The sequence below is a fragment of the Ruditapes philippinarum genome, unplaced genomic scaffold (assembly GCF_026571515.1).
Source record: "Ruditapes philippinarum isolate M1 unplaced genomic scaffold, ASM2657151v2 ctg976_1_1_1_1, whole genome shotgun sequence".
Taxonomy (NCBI): domain Eukaryota; kingdom Metazoa; phylum Mollusca; class Bivalvia; order Venerida; family Veneridae; genus Ruditapes; species Ruditapes philippinarum.
In genome coordinates this window covers 11,853-31,133 of record NW_026855367.1, presented here as the reverse complement: position 1 = coordinate 31,133, position 19,281 = coordinate 11,853, and the positions used below count along the sequence as shown (strand labels likewise).

The following is a 19,281-nucleotide window of genomic DNA, read 5'->3' as shown; positions in this document are numbered from 1 at the left end:
ACAATAAGTTTAATTGGTTGTTATTTCCAGATGATATTTGTTCTACTTCTCTGTCAAATAAAGAACTAACTTCTAGTTAGGTAATACTACAAAGCATGTGCACTTTTAATAAAGTATTTTAAGAGATGAAACTAAGTACTTTTCATTTAAGTAGTCTTTACAACCATCTGAAATACAAGGAAAGTCGAGAAGAAATAAGTGCATATTTTATCAATCTTTGGTGCTTTATGGTGCTGAAACTTATCTAGGGAAACAAGAGAGTAAAACACGTGTTAGTTATAAATATATCGAACTAAATGCGGCTGGAAAAAAGCAAAAAACGACGATACAAGCATTCTTATTCCAATATTTTTTTTACCCTTACATATGTTCATAAGTAGACTATTTAGACTTTTTTGTTTAATGAGATTTCAATTTTGAACTGTGTAAACCATAAACCTTATATATTGAACCTGTTTACAATGCTTGCATGCCCATTCAAGAGTAAATGATGAGTGAGCAAATTCAAGTCAGAATAAGTAGGTTAACAGAATTAAATATTCCGAAACAAAATGTGGCAAATCTTCGAGTAATTGCAAATTCAAAAATAAGAAGCAAAGAACATATTTGAATTGGAAACCATAACAAAAACAACCACCACCTTTATTTTTCCAGTCAGTTTGCAATAGTAACAACATAACATTTAAATAATATAAGTTTCGAACAGTTTTTCCCGGCTTAATTGAGTATATCGATGTCAATACATTAACAATATAACTTCAAAACAATTCGTTGTTATCAAGTGTTCTTTAATGGTTTATTGCAATAGTAATAATCAAACAAGAGGCTTTTGCTATATTTGTTCCCGTTCTCGCCATGTCTTCTTATTTGATATTATTTTTTATGTACGTTGTAACAACATTAGAAATTATCTACTTTTCATTAAGTAGCAATTCGTTATTTGTCCATGTCGATGAGTGTTTTATTTACATATTGCTTTTTGAAGGTTAATAGTAGAGTGGGTATCACCCTTTATATTGTTAAGCAGTACATTATATTGACTACTAGATAAATTCTATAGTATTATTATTTGAATAATCTTTTTTTGTTCATCTGTGGATGTTTCTTAATTCACAAATTCACCACTTTCATGTTTGAATGTTGAAATCTGCATAAGCGGTGCTAGAGGGTGTGTACGGTAACTTTCAATTTCCAGTACCGTCCATGAAAAAGTTCAATCAAACCGAGCCTGTAACATTTTTGAGTTTGTTGTTTAGGGATTCTGTTTTTCTCTATCTTAAATTTACGTTAACATGATATACAATCTATATTGAACAATGGGACCATTTTCCATTGTATCGCTACTATACTCTATAAAACGGTTACAGTGCAATATGAAATAAAAGCTAAAACCCTGTCGCAATCTGCGCAAAATTTCTCGCCCTTGTACTATATAGTCAATATCTGCAATTATTTAACATTTTGCCAATGGCTTAACATTGCGTTAAATTATTAGGGGTGTAACCTGCTTTAAATTCATGTGTTAAGCGAATTCTAGAAATGCGTTGTAATGTAAATATTATTTAATACGGGGATAGTTAGAACTTTACGTTGACAAGTATTTTTGGTCATTTTTCCCAAGATTGTGCGTGAAAGATATATCATTCTCTCCTGGTGTTGTCTTACATTAGACATATTAAAATTGAATCACATTTTGCAATTTGTATATTTTCTATAACACTAATGTTGTGCATTTGTTATCTACTTTAAATTAGTTTTATTTTATACAATAGCATATTAGGCTATTATGGTTGTTAAAAGGCTTTTAAATTTTGCAAGAAATTTCTACTCCTTCTACGTAATTTGAGATAGTTTCTAAGAAAAAAGCTTTTAGCTTTCTACTCAATTCTTTTTTGCATTTGATTGTAATTATATTGCGTATATATGTTTGATTGAAATAAAATATTGGTTAAACCAATAATTGGAAATCAGAAAGCGTCCTGATTGATGCATTATTCTAATTTATCATCGGAGTGTTTTCCCGTTATATTAACTCTTGTGTGATGACTATATCTAATCTCATTCGATCAAATTTTCATTTTTTAAAGTAAATTGGTTCGTAATTGAAGATCTCTTATATAAAAAATAATCATGTGTATAGTTATAAGTATCGTAACACGAGAGCAATATAAATGAATACTATTGGTATGTGTGAGATATATGTTTCATTTACATAATATTATATAACAGAATATAAATTGTTCTAAGAGGAATATATATTATCACATATCATTATTGTCATATAATTTTTCATATTAAACCATTTACAGCTCTACTAACTCTTTTATTTTCAAGAAATATTTTGTAAGAATATCCAAATGATACATTTCTATTGATTTTATCATTATATGTAATACTCATTACAGAAAATGTGCGTGTTGGTTTAAACAATATTTATTTTCAATAAATTGCAATCATAATAATTATGTCGTACAACGTACACACACATATTTACATAGAGATTCGAAATTAAGACAAAACAAAATTATTACACGAATTTATAAGTGTACTTTACAGGTAATCAATCAGAATAGGGGACAAAGCTAGAAGCTTTTGCTAAGCCTCGCTTCTGACTATCGTGCTAAGCTACTATAATGGTATACGTATCAATATGTAATAGTATTTTCGAGAAAAGTTAAAAACAAAATGAAAATTAGTGCGCGTTTTAGACCATTCATCAGTTAATCTTATTGGCAACATGGCACAGTTTAAATAATACTTCATAATGGACAATGGTGATGGCAATTTCGTTATATGCGTGTTTTCACAATACACGATTTCTTTAAATGCTTGTAAATGTGTGGTGAAATATACACATATTGAATCTATATTTATTCTATAACTGTCATTTTTGAAGAACCAAAAAACCAATGCTGATACTTATTCTTCTGGCTGACACATATATAACATGGTTATGTTTTGTTATTGCCTACAACAAATTGCAAGGTGCTATAGCAATTTTCAATATATGTGAAATAACTGACAGATAAAATTGATGTATAGTTTTTATCACCAGAAAATAATAACAGCCTATAACTGATATCTACATTAATAATTGAATGTAACGGCCTATACATTATTAGCCACAATTAGAAATGGTGTCTCGTAATTTTAGAAGGTGTACTACAATAAATACTTTCGTTGATAATGTTTTGTATCAGATATAACAGCAAATCATGAAAAGAACTATATATGACAGTAGTTGACAGTAGTTGGCAAGTGATCGATATCACATACATTCATATAACAGATAATAACTCATTGTGTGTTTTGGGGCGTTTTTAATGCTTCATTTTATCCCTTTTGTTCTTCTTACTTTTATAGTCATCCGAAATCAGTTAAATAATCATTATTATTTCTGCAAACAGAAAATTAAGTAAAATATGTTACATTACATGCTTACATTTATCCTTATATACGATAAATTGGTAAGAATTTAACACAGATACATATAACTGAAATGCTGATACTTATATCATTTTGAATAAATGAAAATGATTGCAAGTGTCAATTACAATGGGACAACAAATTTTTTTTGCTACAGACTATTCAAGGGACATTATGCTCATTATTTCAATGTCAAGTTGTGCTTAATTTAGGAAATATTTTAAAAAGATGACTGCTATAGCGGTGATCGGCCAACTGTTATTATTAAAATATTCCTAGGATAATATACTGTATATTTCTGCCTGAAATGTTAAAAGACTGCCAATCATTTTATACATTGAACGTTACAGGTAATTTTTAATTAATATTTACAAAATTTTCATTGAGCCACATAAGTTATTTATCGCTCATGCGAACGAAAGGAATTATGACAAAATGTTCACTCACTACAGAAACTTGGATAAGTATAACGTCACTTCAGATTAATATCATTATACATAAGATTTTCTGTCAACACAGTTTATAAGTACTTGCTTTAAAGTAATGGCAATGACCAGAATATTCACAAGACGCATTAATTTTGCTGAAAGTTCCGGCTGTCAAGTTGTCAAAAAGTATTAGAAGGAACTGATTTAAATAAGTGTATCTAAAGGTCAGAATCTAAACGAATCACCGAAACGGTCATTTTTATCATATGTATTCTTTGTAAATTTAATAGATCAAAGTTGGAGAAAAAGTTTCTCAACAAGCTATTTATTCGCGTTTTTTTTGTTTTTTTTTTTTTTTTTTTTTTTTTTGCATTAAACTGATTATGCAAGAGAACATATTAGGGTCAGAATCCAAAGTAATCTCCGCAAATTACATTTTATCATGTGTGTTTGGAAAGAGCATAAAGGCGAAAAACTGATGCAAGGTATTTACCAATAACTAATTAAAGTAACAATGTAATAAATCATCACCTTTTTGTCTTTTTATGATTTATTTCCTTGGAATTACACATGCAATGTATTAGTTTTCAAAGGCTGCAAATTTATCATTTGTTTAACTATGGTGAAATGTGATTCCTTTTTTGTAATATTGCAGCAACATTAACAACAAATTGCCGCCACTGAATTCATTAATCTTAACATGACGGCAAAACAAAACAAGACAAAAATATGCATGATTTATAGGTTTATATTTGTTAAAATAATTCGCAGATAAATAAGTCACATGATTAAAGCTGCGTATCAAGATTAATTCAAAAAGAAAAAAAGTTAACATCGAGGTAAAATAGCACGCACACAATTCAAAACAGAAGACTGTGTGGTCTTCTGTTGTTGTTGTTGCTGCTGATGTTGTTTTTGTTGTTGTGTCTGTTGTTAATGATGATGATATTGTTGTTGCTATTGCTGTAGATGTTTTACATTTTGTTGTTGTTTTATTATTATGATGATGATTATGATGATGATATTGTTGTTGTTGTTGTTGTTGCTGATGATGATGAAGATGATGATGATGATACTGATGATGATGAGGACGATGATGATGAGGAAGACGACGATGATAATGAAAGTTGTTTCATATTATTTTATTATTTGAATTCTCCTTTTAAATACAAATGTGTAGCATATACGTGCCCGTAAAAGCCAGAGCGAGTCAGGTTTTTGAATTCCTGTCAAACCAGTTGTTGATTACAGTTCTCATTTTGCAATGATATAGGAAGAAGAGAGTCCTTGCGAAATACATTGTATTCCTGTTCTTTAAAAAATTAGATTGTGTCTTTTACGTCAGAAATGCCAGTTTCGTTCACAAATTATTAGCATTTTATCAATAATATTACATTTCAAACTTTATTTAGTCGCACTAGCAGGTGTGTAAGATACCCAACGACAGACACAGAAGAAATTTAATACTGTTATGATAGAAAATATACTAGTTTTGTATAAAAGACGAATTTTGATACAGCAAATGTGTTTTGTGATTGATTTAGTGGTAAATATCAACATTGTTCGCGCATGTCAACAAATACGCTAATTATCGCCAAGTTAACAAAAAGTAATTAATTAGCAGACAAAAGCAAATACTGCTCTAACACCAGACACATTTAACATCTGAAAATTGTTAAGTTTGGAAATATCGATGAAGTTATAATGGAGAAATAACTTATAACATTACTTTGGGTGTTAATCTTTCTACTTTGTTTTTTTTTTTGTTTTTTTTTGCGGTTTGAGGTGATATTTCCGGTGGACGCTGTACAACAGTGCAGTTAAAGGACCAGGGCTTGAGGAAGTAAATATTTCGCTGATAATTTTTTTTAATTATTCTTTAGAATCTTGATTTTGGTTATGAAAATAAATAGAACGACAAAACAAAATTAAAATACTAGATACAATTTAATCATCGGAACACCATAAAACAATTGCAGGTATTTTTTCTTTATTTACATGTTTTTGATTGTAAAATATATGCAAAACAAATTAAAGGGACATAATGAATAAACGAACGAACGGACGGACGGAAGGACGTACGAACGAATGAATGAATTTTAAATAACTTCACATAACAAAATATGCAATATATCATTCATCAGATGGTAAAAGTTTTTTTTCAATTGCAAAATGTCAAATTGACAATACAAATTAAGTATTGTTAAAATACCAGAATTGAATTGATCTAAATTCGGAACAAATGTAGTTCATAAAAGAATTATGTTCAATAAATAAATGTCACATTTCTTAGAAATAGATTGAGTTAGACATGTTAGAGATGGCTAATTTATAGCTAATTGCTTCTTAACAACACCTGGTTGGTCCCTTATTTAATTGTGGAACATAAAGAATTAATAAAAATGATGAGAAAAATGTCCGCTGTAACTGAATTGTCGGCATTATAGAGACATTGTAAATTACTTGCTAAAATTATATGTTCAAATAAGGATACATTGTTAAATTGTTTTAAAACTATTTTAAGAATTTATGACATAAAACCTCAATGGGGTCCTTTTAATGAAATGTGAATGTATTTCTTTTCATAAATCAGCAAATGACTGTCGAACCGTTGATGCACATATATATCTTTAAGATTGAACGCTTAACAGAACTGTATTCGGTTTAATATATTTTATTTGTTTCGTAACAATTTGAACAAAATGAACATAATTATATAGCACATCATTCAATAATTTTGTGTTATGTTATGTTCTAGAGAAAGACAATAAGTTTCGTCGACATTGTTGAATTAATTGCTTAAATTATATGTTCAAATTAGGACAAATTGTGAAAAGATTCTTCTTTATAGATCGGCAACGAATGTCGAGCCTTTGATGTGCGTATATATCTTTAAGATTGATTATTTTTCAGAACGGATATTCAGTTTGAATATTTAAAATGTTTTAAAACAATTAGAACAAATGAAAATATTTAAATGCCAACGTCATTTAATACTATTGCGTTATTTTATTGAGAAATATAATGAGTTATGTCCCCTGTTTAAAACTTTAAAGTCTACTAAAGCTTCAGTTTCAGATCTCCTTAAGTTATTTCTTGCATGCAGATCTGATTGCTATGGTGGCTGATTTGTGCCATTCGGGTTTTCGCCCCGCGACCCCGCCAAGCGAAAAGTCGAAAATTACAAAGTTAAAATGGCGGGGGCGCGGAGCGAAAATACTCTAGCGAGGGTGCGGGCGGAGTTTCGCCCCGCGACGGCGCGGAGCGAGATTGAAGAAATAAAAAAGCGGGGTCGCAGGACGAAAACACGATGATTAGCTTAATAGAGCTAGTACCAATGATACCAAAGGACCAGGAAAATATAACAACACTGAAGTGAAGTACGGGACAACTTTTTACAACTGCAACACGCAGTGCAATATCAGTAGAAACTATTACACAAATGTTATTTATACAGAACATATTAAGCTGTTTCTTTTGAATTTATCTGAAGGTAAATGTTGTATATGTAAATCTCTGAGAGAAAAATCTTAGACATTGATTTTTCTTATTTCTGATCTACTGCATTTCTGTTCCATTTGTCTATGAATAAGCAATTAATGATAAATTGATCAATATTTGAAACCAAATGGGCAATTTGGAAATATTGTAGCAATTGTAAGCACAATTATTCCCATCAATCAATACCTATTTTATTAAGATTAAAATTGTTCATTGATATTAAATACCAATTTGAATACAAATGTAAATATAAAGACGATACAGTGACAGAACTTTTAAAATATTTGTATGAATATTATTTTTGATATAAGAGACGCAACTCAATAATAATTCTACAATAGATTTATAAATGGTTAATTCGCTTTTCAACCTTGCCATTTTTCGTTGCTAAGTCTTACATTTATCACATTATCGGTACGGTCCCTAATTTTGCCTTTAATTTGATTTCGCAATCAATTCATTTTTGCTGGGAAGTATAACACCAATATACTTTATTTCATGTGTAACTATGTGGCTATTTTATTGAGCATTTGCTTTAAAAACTATTTATAAACATTTTGTATAAACGCAGTTTAAGCTTAAAATAATTATTTGAAAACATGAAAAATAACATAACTTCTTTAATATTATTTTGTCTGAATCAAATGTATCATAGTAAGGCTGATAGGAGAATGCTTCTCGACCCCTATCATGCCAATGAAGGGGAAAATAATTAGGGTTACCCCTTATCTGGGCCCTCTGGAATAAATGTGAAAGCTCGCTGGGAATTGGCTGTTTGAAAGGTCAGGGGAAGGTGACAACCTATTGGTGGTCGTCAGATCCAAACACGTAGCGTTAGAACGGAATTTAGTTTAATGACATTCGCTGAAGCTTTCGCTCGCACACATAAATAATAATCATTCAAAAGCATGTCTTCAAAATACATAATAGTCGTAATGTTTTAGTACAAAAGCATTGGAGAATAATCAAGATTTACTTGGTTGGCTATTGCATGTTTGTCTTTATTCTAATGGACATAATCCATTTAAATGTGTATTAGGCCTCAGAAACGAATAATTTGTTTCTTCTTTAGAAATGTTAATGATTTTCCCCGATATAAGTCGGAAAATACCCATCTATTAGGGTTCATAATCTGTAATGACAATTTTATATGGAATAATTCAATTTATTATTTTTTATCAGAGAGTGTTAGCATCTGTAACATGTTAAAGGAAAAAAACTGTCAAGTTTAATCCAAAGAAACCTTTCAAAAACAACGTGAATGAAGTCATATAAATTACTATGTTAAAAGGTCAATGCTTTTGTTTACAATGCCCTGAAAAAAAAGAAAAGCAATCTGGAAATGAGACATCTCAAGAGAGAGCAATGCAATTTTTTTAAAAAAATCAGAAACTCGTTAAAAATGTTCATATACACGCAGTCTAAAAAAACAGCAAGAAATATTTAAAACAAAAAATAAAATAGCGAACAAGTTAAAAGATTGTCCAACAAAATAAAAGTAAAAATGGTACAACTTAGTTTGATTAGCCTGATCATGTACGATTGCTGTAGTGCACAATCACCAGTTAATCAATGAACTACAACACAAACAGGTGTCATGCATATTAAATTATATCTCAAGATGTTTGTTTTTTTAACTATAAAACACGTATGACAATTTTCTAGAGTAAGGAATGCTTCTTTTCTTCTGAATGAATTGCTGGCCGTGTTACAATGTAACAACTAGGAGAAGTATTTTTTTTTTATAAAACAGAGATACATGTAGATAAATTAGTATTGTTTTATCATAACTTTTCATTTATCTGTCTAGTTTAAAAATTTTGGGATGAATATAAAACCTGGAAAGATGAGACTAAAGTCTTATTTGTATAAACTAAGCGTTTGTTTTTAATCGGCTTGACCCGCTATACAGCTGACTATGTGTATCTTCTTTACCTCTGACATTTATATAGTAAGATTGTTGATTTTTAACAAACATTTTCAATACTTTTAGACTATATTTGTACTAGTTTTAGATCATTTGTATACAAATTAGTTTACTTTCTGTTATAAAATGTACACGTTGTTATCGAAAATTCGTCTGATTATATTGTAAACAAATATTGCAAAAGTTGTCTTGGAATATATACGTGTAGTATATATATAGTGTGTATAATTTGTGCATTCAGAACATGTATATTTTATATTTACAAAGAGACTGTGTAGCAATTATCAATATTTTCTTACATAAAAATTGATCATAGTATATCTTTCAAAAACCTTTTATAATTTCTTGTCCAAAAGTTTGTTTTGTCCAAGGATAAAAATAGCCCATTGATTAATTACAAAGTTACAACCAATTAACAATAAGTAAAAATTAAATAATTTGGCCTCGAAGGTCAAGGTCATACATGAGTCAAGACCAATTTGTATATCTTTAATTCTTGTTGGAATCAGGTTCAGGACTTAACTGTTTTAGAAGAGGCTATGCATGGCTATATGAAGGACATACAAACGTGACAAAGGACAATGTGCCTTGCCAAAGATGGAATGCATGTTACCCACATAGGAACAGTTACATAGACCCAGACAAATACCCAGACGCATCACTGGATGAAGCTGGTAACTTCTGCCGAAGCCCTTCAAAGTCGGCCACACCATGGTGCTATACCACTGGAAGTACAAGATGGCAATATTGCAACATTGATCCATGTTAGTTTTTATTTTGTTCTTCAATGGTGATTTAAAACTTCATGTTAATTACTTTTGTTGCTGTTGTCGTGTAATCACCACAAGACCAATTTGTTACTTTTACTATTATATTTTATGTTATTCATTATTCGTATTTTTGAACGAATAAGAACAATGGTTGTTTTGAATATGGACCGCCATAACAGAATCGAAAGATAAATATTTTTAAAAGGTATTTTCACAGCTGTTTGCTTTAAGTAATTCGATAGCATCTTTTAACTTCACTTTTGCATACTATTTGAGATTAAATACCCGCAATGCACTGTTTGGATATTCCATAACAGTCTCAATATTCATTTTGACATGCTTTCATTTGCTAGGTCCATACAATTATTGCTATAACTAAAAAAAACCTGGCTGTATACTGGAACAGTATCAAACACGCAGGGTGGTTACGAGTGCCAGAATTGGGACTCACAGTACCCCCATACGCACAAATACGGGAACATGCCCATGAAGTTTCCAGAGAACGACGTAAGTAAGGCAAAGAACTACTGCCGCAGCCCAAGCTGGGACAAAAAGCCATGGTGTTACACTACAGATCCAAAGAAGAGATGGGATTGGTGCTGTATTAATAGTTGTTCGGATTTATAATATGTATAATGGTTATGTTTTCGAACGTGATTATTTTATTCTTAAAGTCGTCATAGAGGTTATTATGTAAGATTATTATCATGTACAGTAAACACCGCTTATAACGATTTACCGCTTGTAATGATATACCGCTTGTTACGATGCTTATAATGGTACTGACTCTTGTTCCAACATTAGTTGCTTCTCGGATATATAACGATGTCCGGATATAACGACATAATTCGGCAGTCACCTGAATATTGATAAAAGCGGAGTTTACTATAATAATATTTGTTGTTCGTCATTTTCTTCTTGTTCATTCAATGACCCATGAATTAATTAGCAGTTGAACAAAAACGAATATACAAATGTATAGTTAATAACCACAATTGATTCTTTTTTGCCCACCCAGTGTTAAGTTAACAGTATTTTTTACATTTTTTTTCCCACCAAACAAATATTATATGATAATGAAGTGAATATAATACGACATCGGCATCGTGTTCGTTTTCCACGAAAACAAACCGTAAATAAGTGGACTGAACGCGCAGAAATGTTTGGCATTCGATTCAATTTTATAGCGAATAAATGTTCTGAGGAAAGGAAAGCAAAAACGCCTTTTTAGTTAAGGAAGTACTCCACGCTAAATTTCAAGTTCCTGTCGTCATTGCAAGCAAAACCTCTGATAATTCTGATCGCAAACTACATAACCTGAAAGGGAAAACACTTTTTGTTGAGAAAATATATGACATTACACTGCAAATCTACAATGAAATTATCCCATCTCTAATAGTGGTTGAAACCAAAAATCTACCGAGACCCAAAACTGCATACTTCGACCCTTGCCAAAAAAAACCTGCAAACATACAGGCTACAGAAACACTGTATCCACTTTAGCAACTACCTTTACATGCAAAATATCACAAAATACAGATGCTCTGCTTTGTAGATTGTTTGCTACTGCTAATAGTTTGTACCGCCGCCTGTAAAATGACTTGTTTTTTCCGAGCATGTTGTTTAAAAGCAATGTCAACATCAAATGGCGATCTTGACATCTATAATCAATAGCATGCGGTTCCTGACTTTGCCAGTGATCAAATTAGATGTCACAATAACAAATTTCATGCTGAAATTTTTTTTAATGCTCTTTAAAGACAAACAGTCATTTTAGTCCAGAATAGTCACTATATCCAAGAAATCATCCCTGGTCATTCGAGGCTGTGGCTTCAATTAGTCTGGTGTGCTACCTCATCCTTGTATTTTATCAGAAAGGACGTTGAATAAATCTGCAACTTAACGCAACAATTTATGACGTTATTACGTAGTTTGTTTGGAATAATATCCCAAAGTAAAACTCTCTGTCTTTTGGATTTAAATCACTACTTACATACAGTGTTGGAGCAATACCTTTAGACGCTTGGCAGAAAACATGATCACAAAGTAGAAAAAAATCGCCTTTGTCGGCATTTCTTACATTGTTCAGTCATAAATCGTATATAAATCGGTATAAGGAGATGAGTCAAACGTATTAAAATGCATTTTGTCAGGTGAAAAGTCGTGATTTCAGTATTTAATTATTCAAGCGCCTTGTCAGGTAAATACCGGGAAACGGTGTTCAGTGTGGTGCTCAAACACTTTTTAGTGTCACTTCTATTGACCATCAATTGCAATAGTGGACAATGGGTAGTCATATAATAATTATCGCTGTTATACAATTTGATTTTATATTTCAGTGATAGAAATGCTTTTGTTTGACAGGTAAGATTAATTATAAAATTGTTTATTGTATACTTATCTATGATTGTATACTTATTTATGAAGAATTAAGAAATATTGCTGAAAATGAATATTTTAAATTTACTTTCTTTCACTTAAATTTTTTTTCACTACATTGAAACTTATTTTTCCGTATTTTCACTGCTATCTTGCGGTACTACTTTCTTTCGGATCTTAAGGTAAAAAGTATATGATAAACAGACAATTCAAGTTCATACTGGATTTATTTCATCTTTTGTATGCAAATTATCATATTTCATACCACTTGAAAATAAATATTGTATTTATATTAACCATGTCCTTTATCTATTCTTTATTTATAAAAAATAAATAAACATTCGATAAGTTTCGACCCTCATTTCAAATTAAAACACATAACTCTCTCAATGCAATGTTTTGTTTTGTTTTGTTACTTTTTGTGATTCAGAAGATGAAATGATGATATTTAAAGGCATCACAATGGTAAAATATCAAGACATGTACACAGATATAGATAAACCCACCGATATAATTATATTGAGAATGCTAAGTCTTGGTTAAATTGTGATTGTTTACGGCAGGAGTTATTACAATACTTTCCCTAGAAGCGGTGACGCACGCTTTTAATAACACAATTACAGCTGTTTTGCATAGTTCTTTAACTTAGTATGACTATTTGAAATTCATTATAGCCTATACTTGAACCGAACAATCAAAAGACTCAAAAGATAGTTCAGGAAATTGGTCAACTGGTAACGTTCTGGCAATTAGAGCAAGACAACAAGCATCATGAGCTAAATGCAAAAAGCTTTACTGTGGCATAATGAACTGATAAGTATTAAATAAATTTCCAGTAGCCTTATAGACCCTTTCATTTAAGTGATACCAGTCAGGGAAGAGTTACTTCCCTTACCGGATTTGACGTAAATGGGGGATAAAACTATGCAGGCTGCATAGAATGTTAGCTTATTGAAAAGTTAAATGCGTAAATACCGATCGTTCAATTATGATGATTACATGTAAAAATTTACGCATGCATACATAAATTCAATATCAAGACAATAGAAAAAAAACAAAGATTGAGATTAACTCTCGCTGCGGAGTGAAACAGCGAAAATTTTAAAGTGAATATATTTATAAGATCTAGATTTTCTAATTCCAGGATAAAAAGCTAGCTACTATATCAAATTTTAATATTTTATAAACACCTATACACACTGACATTGCCTATTATAAATTTAAATGACCATTTTCTAGTTTTCTGTTTTATTTTCATTTAGAAAATTCCGGTGTACATTTTGTATTTGTGACAAACATGAAAATAAGATTGCCAATGTCTTTTAATAATTGTTTTTCAAGCTTTAATAGAAAAATAACAGAATGCATTCTGTCAATACTTACTGCTTCTTTTTCATTATGCCGTATAAAAATATTTTAAAGAACCAGTGAAGGGTATAATTTTATAAATATTCCGAAAAGAACGAAAACCATGTGGCATTGACTTTTTAATTTTAGATTTGCAACAGACGATAATAAGATAATTTTAATATTAAAAATCTATTCTTATGGTTATAAAAATAAAGACCTTTTCCCAGTAACTTATTTCATAGATAAATAGATGTGTATAAATAAACGCCACTGGGCCGTAACATATTAATTATCAGGGTGCATATGTTGTACGTACAAGCCTCACTTGGCTGTAATATCAAAAATCACCAGGGTGCATTTTTTAAAGTTATAACATTACATCAGATTACGTCACGTTACGTTGTTAGTTGTCAAAAAATTTATGGATCATCCTAGGGACTTTATTGGCCATGCCTTACTGATTTGATACTCGATCCAGAGCACAGTCAAAAATACGTAAAATTATATTTCATTTAATAACAAATTTCCGTGAAAGTGTTTCACAACTTGTTTTTGTTTTTTTTTGTGATTTTTTTAAATATTTGATAAGCAGTGTATGAATTTTCTTTACCAGCTTAAATATATTGGTGTGATGTACGATATTTTGAGAGTGCATTTTTTGCCGACACAAATAGTATATGCATCTTTTTGCCGACACAAATAGTACACAGTCATGTACATTCAAAAGCAATTTTACTTTTTATGCCATTACTTTTTTTTTTTTTGAAATTACATAGATTTATATTGTTGTTTTTCTCTGTCTTAGTAATGCTTAACTCAAAATGATTTTTAATAAACCAGTATCTTGCAATTTATTACGCAGTCGTTTTTCGAAACTACAGAATCCTTACATTTTTGAAACTCAAAATATCTTTTGGGTATTGTATGTTAGCAGAGACATAGATACATTATCTATATCTCTGGTATTAGCAAATTAGTACAATATAACTGCCTGGTAAAACTTTCATTATTAAGAATCTAACGGAAATGGTAATCATGATCAGTTACCCAGCCAAAAGGTCTACTATTAAAACAAATCGTTAACCTTATTATTGTAAACATTTTTATTCATTTCACCATTCTATTATGTAATATCTTATTCAATAACGCACAATTTTGGCAATTTCAATCTGCCAATTTTACAAGAGAAAGGATTAAGATCTTTATATTCCTCTATTATTGTACTTAATTGTATCGGCATTGCCCACCGTATCCCCCAATGACGTCATTCAAGGCGACAATTTGAATACGGTCTTAAATGAAAGGGTCTATACGTATCAAAATAGATTTTTAATGATTATGTTCCATTGATTAATATAATAAATTAACTAATTATTCAGAGAGCAAATTGTAAATAAATAAATGGTAATTCAGCTTGTTTTGCTTTTTGTTTTGGTTTGAAACATTTTCTTACTTTCTGAAAGTATAATGAAATCAATCAGGCGATATTTACCGTTGCTCGAATAAAATGATATACGAAAGCTATAATGTGCGACAATGAATTCGTAATGAGCATCTTTCCTAAATGATTATTTTCATATGAATGCTGGGTAAATTGATAGGCGTCACATAAGAAGATTCAAATTAACATTAATTGTTATATACGTGTTTGCAACAGGTCTCTCATTGTTCCTTTCCCTTTTCAAAATTTCTCTTTATCTTAGTACAATAGAATCAATTACGTATAATAATTCTAAGGTATAGTTTATCTATAGGCGTTTTATTGTCATTGGTTGTTTCAATTGATGAATTTAGATAATTGTATATTATATTGAGATAACTCTGATAATTACACTGTCCTTAATAGCATAATCATTTGATTAATTGATAATTTGATGATGAGCGTTTTATAAGGTAGCGTATACGCAGTTTGAAAACAGTTCATGAATATCTATGTGTACAAGTAAAGTTCGTCTCAGTGATTGTAAAATTTTTAGTGAAGACATGGATATCAAAATAATCCTTCTATTATTAACATTAAAAATATTTTTCCAATGTAATACCGCTTCTTCAGTGGGAAATATTTCAATTCCGGAAATAGTAAACGAGCTTTGTCCATCCTCGGACATATGCTACACCAAAGCTTCGCAAAAATTCATTTCGAATGATTCTTTTCCTTGCTGCACACCATGTCACTGCGATGATAAGTGTGGATCCCGCCTAGATTGCTGCTTTGACCATCTTGATAAATACAAACTTGTTGAAAAGAAAAAAGCCGCATGTATTGATACGGAAATAAAATATGACGGAGGATCCAAGAATGAAATCGTGCAAAAAGGTTTTTACATGATTCAAGCGTGTAATATAAACACAATATCCGCAAATAATAACGTCAATGAAGTTGATTACTGTGGGAAAATTGACAGGAATGGCAAATCTTTGATTGAGCCCGTCTCTTCAATAGACACTAATTTAATATATATTAACACGAAATGTGCAATTTGCAACGGAGTACGTACGGCACAAATAAGACGATGGAATTACATCGTAAAGAAGGTGAACATTTTCGAGAGCAAGAACATATTATGGGGACGAATCTATATTCCGCCAGAGGACGAAAACTGGTCACATAAGCGTTGTTTTGATCACTATAGGTCAGAATGTTCTCACCAAGACTGGCGTCAGCTGTGTCTTAATCTAAACGCGCCATTTTTCGTTATCTTTGAGCCACCACACAAGAATGTTTTCTGCTGGCTTTGCTCTAGGCCATCTCAGAGTTCCTATGCAGGTCGCATTTATTGCCCGAAGGAAGTAATCAAAGAGGCAATAGGAGAGATGATGTTACTGCTGGATTCCACGGTGATTTATGATTCAAAGTCACTGGAAAGGAAGACAGGAGTTGCTACGCTATGGCCAAACGTACTAACATCAAACGTACGTAGTGTCAATTCCTATTTACTTGTTATAATACGTATATAATAATAATAATAATAATATTCCATTGTAATTGTTTTGATTCTGCTATAATACTATATTTTGTACTTTTGATATACTATGCTCTTTTTTGTGAAAAGAAATACTTATTGAAAGTGTTTGAAATCTATAAAATTCTTATTTTACATAAAAGAACATACACACTATGTATGGGAATCAGCATTCCATTTTATTGGTCAAGTAAAGCTAAAACTTTCTTTTAAAATATGTCAGCTTTTTAAATGACACCATATATCCATATTATGTGTGGTTATAGTGCGTAGGATTTAAAGCATACCATATCTACTTATTGTGAAGCCCAAAATTTTTTATTTTATATTAAAAAAGACGGTGTGTTGCAATTATAAATATTATCAAATACCAAGTTTGAACATTGTTTATGTTTAATATAATTGCTCGACAAATGTTACATGGAGCGACTTACATAAACATTTATGATCGTAAACACTTATTATGCCAGATAGTAAGGAATACACTGTATACGTTATCATGCAATTCATTTTGCTATATCTTTAGAAAAGGTTGAATAGATATGTACTGTCAATTTTACAGATGGTTCGTTTGAAAGTAAACTGTCCTGAAGGAATGACCAGAACTCAAACTGGATGCAAATATTTTGCACTTAAATGGTTTTTGGAACATATTCGCTTACAGTTGAAGCTTACACCTGTAGAAGGAAATATACCAGTTACCAAATTGATACCATATTTACCACTCAGGAAACATTCAGATCTGTTGGACATTCCTTGTAATAAAGGTGGTTTTAAGGTGCAAATGTATATCATGGATATCTTACAACTGAATAATGAAAATGATGCTGCAATTAGAAGTAAAAACACTTTCGTATCTTCTGCTGTATTAGACATGTCTGCAAAATTTGGACTTGAAGGGTTGGATCCATCTCGAATTGTTCCAGTTATTAAAACGTGCATAACTGGTCGTTGGAAGCTAAATATTGAAAACAAAACATACGAGTTAACTGCTTCATTTGATAAATTAACAGGATACGAATCTTCAAAATATGAATCACAGTCTCCAGGAAACTTGAATAAGCACATGTTCAAATTGAGTAAACCTTTCTTTTGTAACAACGTAAGTATCACTATCACGTTTGTAAAATTACTATACTACTTTTATTAATTGACAAACATGTATTTGATTTCTAAAAATTTCCATTGATATTGCTCTTGAAATTAGTAGAATCCTCTGAAATTTGCTTATTGATACATATTCATATTTATCTGAAACATTTCCGAAGTAATTTACTTTTTTATTTTTAAATTTAAAGACATCGTAAACGTCTGTTAACGTCATTTGTAAAATAACCTTAACGGAGTTAAAATATATTAATATAGAATTACTGATCCACGATTAATCATTTATGCAAACGTTAATATAAGTGACGTTATTATTTTAGGTTATTTCTCATATAGTGTAGCTATTTGCAACAAACATTTCCTGTTGATTCACCAGGCTTAGCTATGTGAAGATCATTAGGAAGTGTTGCGTTTATTGAAACGCCGCCTTCCTTGTTGATCATATTTTTTGTTTATCATATTTCGTATTTTATGCCAAACGTCTGTTTCCTAGAAATAACTGCAGGCGAGTTTTATAATATATGACCGGGCATTGTGCATAGAGAAGAAAAAAGAAGTGTTTTAAAAATGTATTAAACTTTACCTTCTTTGTAAACTACTTTGACAGCTGTAAGAAGTTATTCGAAAAAATAATTTTCTTTAATACCGTAAACTCCGTTTATAACGATATTCAAGAGACCGCAGAATTTTTATCATTATATCTGAAAAGCGTCATACCCTGAGAGGCAACAAATTTGAAAACAAAATGTTGAAATGCATTACAACGTATTGTGCTATCTCGCACATTTAAATTATTCAGAACTTTAATAGTTCAATAAACACTTACCTGTATACAACGTTTTTAAATTTGTTCAATACGTCCATTTGCAATAATAGTAATTACAGGTATAATAATTGGTGTTTTTGTGTTTCAGGTGCGAATTCCTATGTTCGATGTCCGTGTAGAAGGCGCAGAAATAAGAATTTTATCAAACAATATTACACTGGGGTCGAACGAGTTTATCAAAAATTCTCCGGATCTGGACGGGAATCCTGATCATCCATTTTGGAACCTAACAACATTTACTGTATGCATTGAGGACTTTGATCCTAGTTATATGTCATCATCAAATAGAAAGTTGAAAGAATCAAGAACCATTACTGCCTTGATTGGTCTCGCTTTTTCTCAAATCGTTCTTGCATTATCAAGATAAATGTAGGGATCTCTATCAATACAATGGCTCGTATCGGAATAAACTCGATGTCTACATTTTAGACACGGTTCAGTTTGTTATTTTCAAAACAACCGGTAACGTCTGTGCGATATTTATGTTATAGAAGAAGATTTTTGCTATGGTCATTATTGATGCAGATTATACAATTCGGTGTACATTTATAATGATTTTAAACATTCTTTATTGTTTTGTTAAATCGTGGCTCTTGGTAAGCAA

General features: G+C 30.8%; 2 protein-coding genes across 2 annotated transcripts; both read left to right on the top strand.

Moving 5' to 3' along the window:
- The first annotated feature begins 8,859 nt into the window (after positions 1-8,859).
- Positions 8,860-10,679, top strand: LOC132743078 (plasminogen-like). The gene is made up of 3 exons (XM_060731589.1): positions 8,860-8,902; positions 9,792-10,046; positions 10,459-10,679. The coding sequence occupies exons 1-3, from the start codon at positions 8,860-8,862 to the stop codon at positions 10,677-10,679; spliced, it is 519 nt and encodes a 172-aa protein (XP_060587572.1).
- A 6,508-nt stretch (positions 10,680-17,187) lies between these two features.
- Positions 17,188-19,044, top strand: LOC132743082 (uncharacterized). The gene is made up of 2 exons (XM_060731591.1): positions 17,188-17,846; positions 18,766-19,044. The coding sequence occupies exons 1-2, from the start codon at positions 17,307-17,309 to the stop codon at positions 19,042-19,044; spliced, it is 819 nt and encodes a 272-aa protein (XP_060587574.1). The 5' UTR covers positions 17,188-17,306.
- The last annotated feature ends 237 nt before the right edge of the window (positions 19,045-19,281 follow it).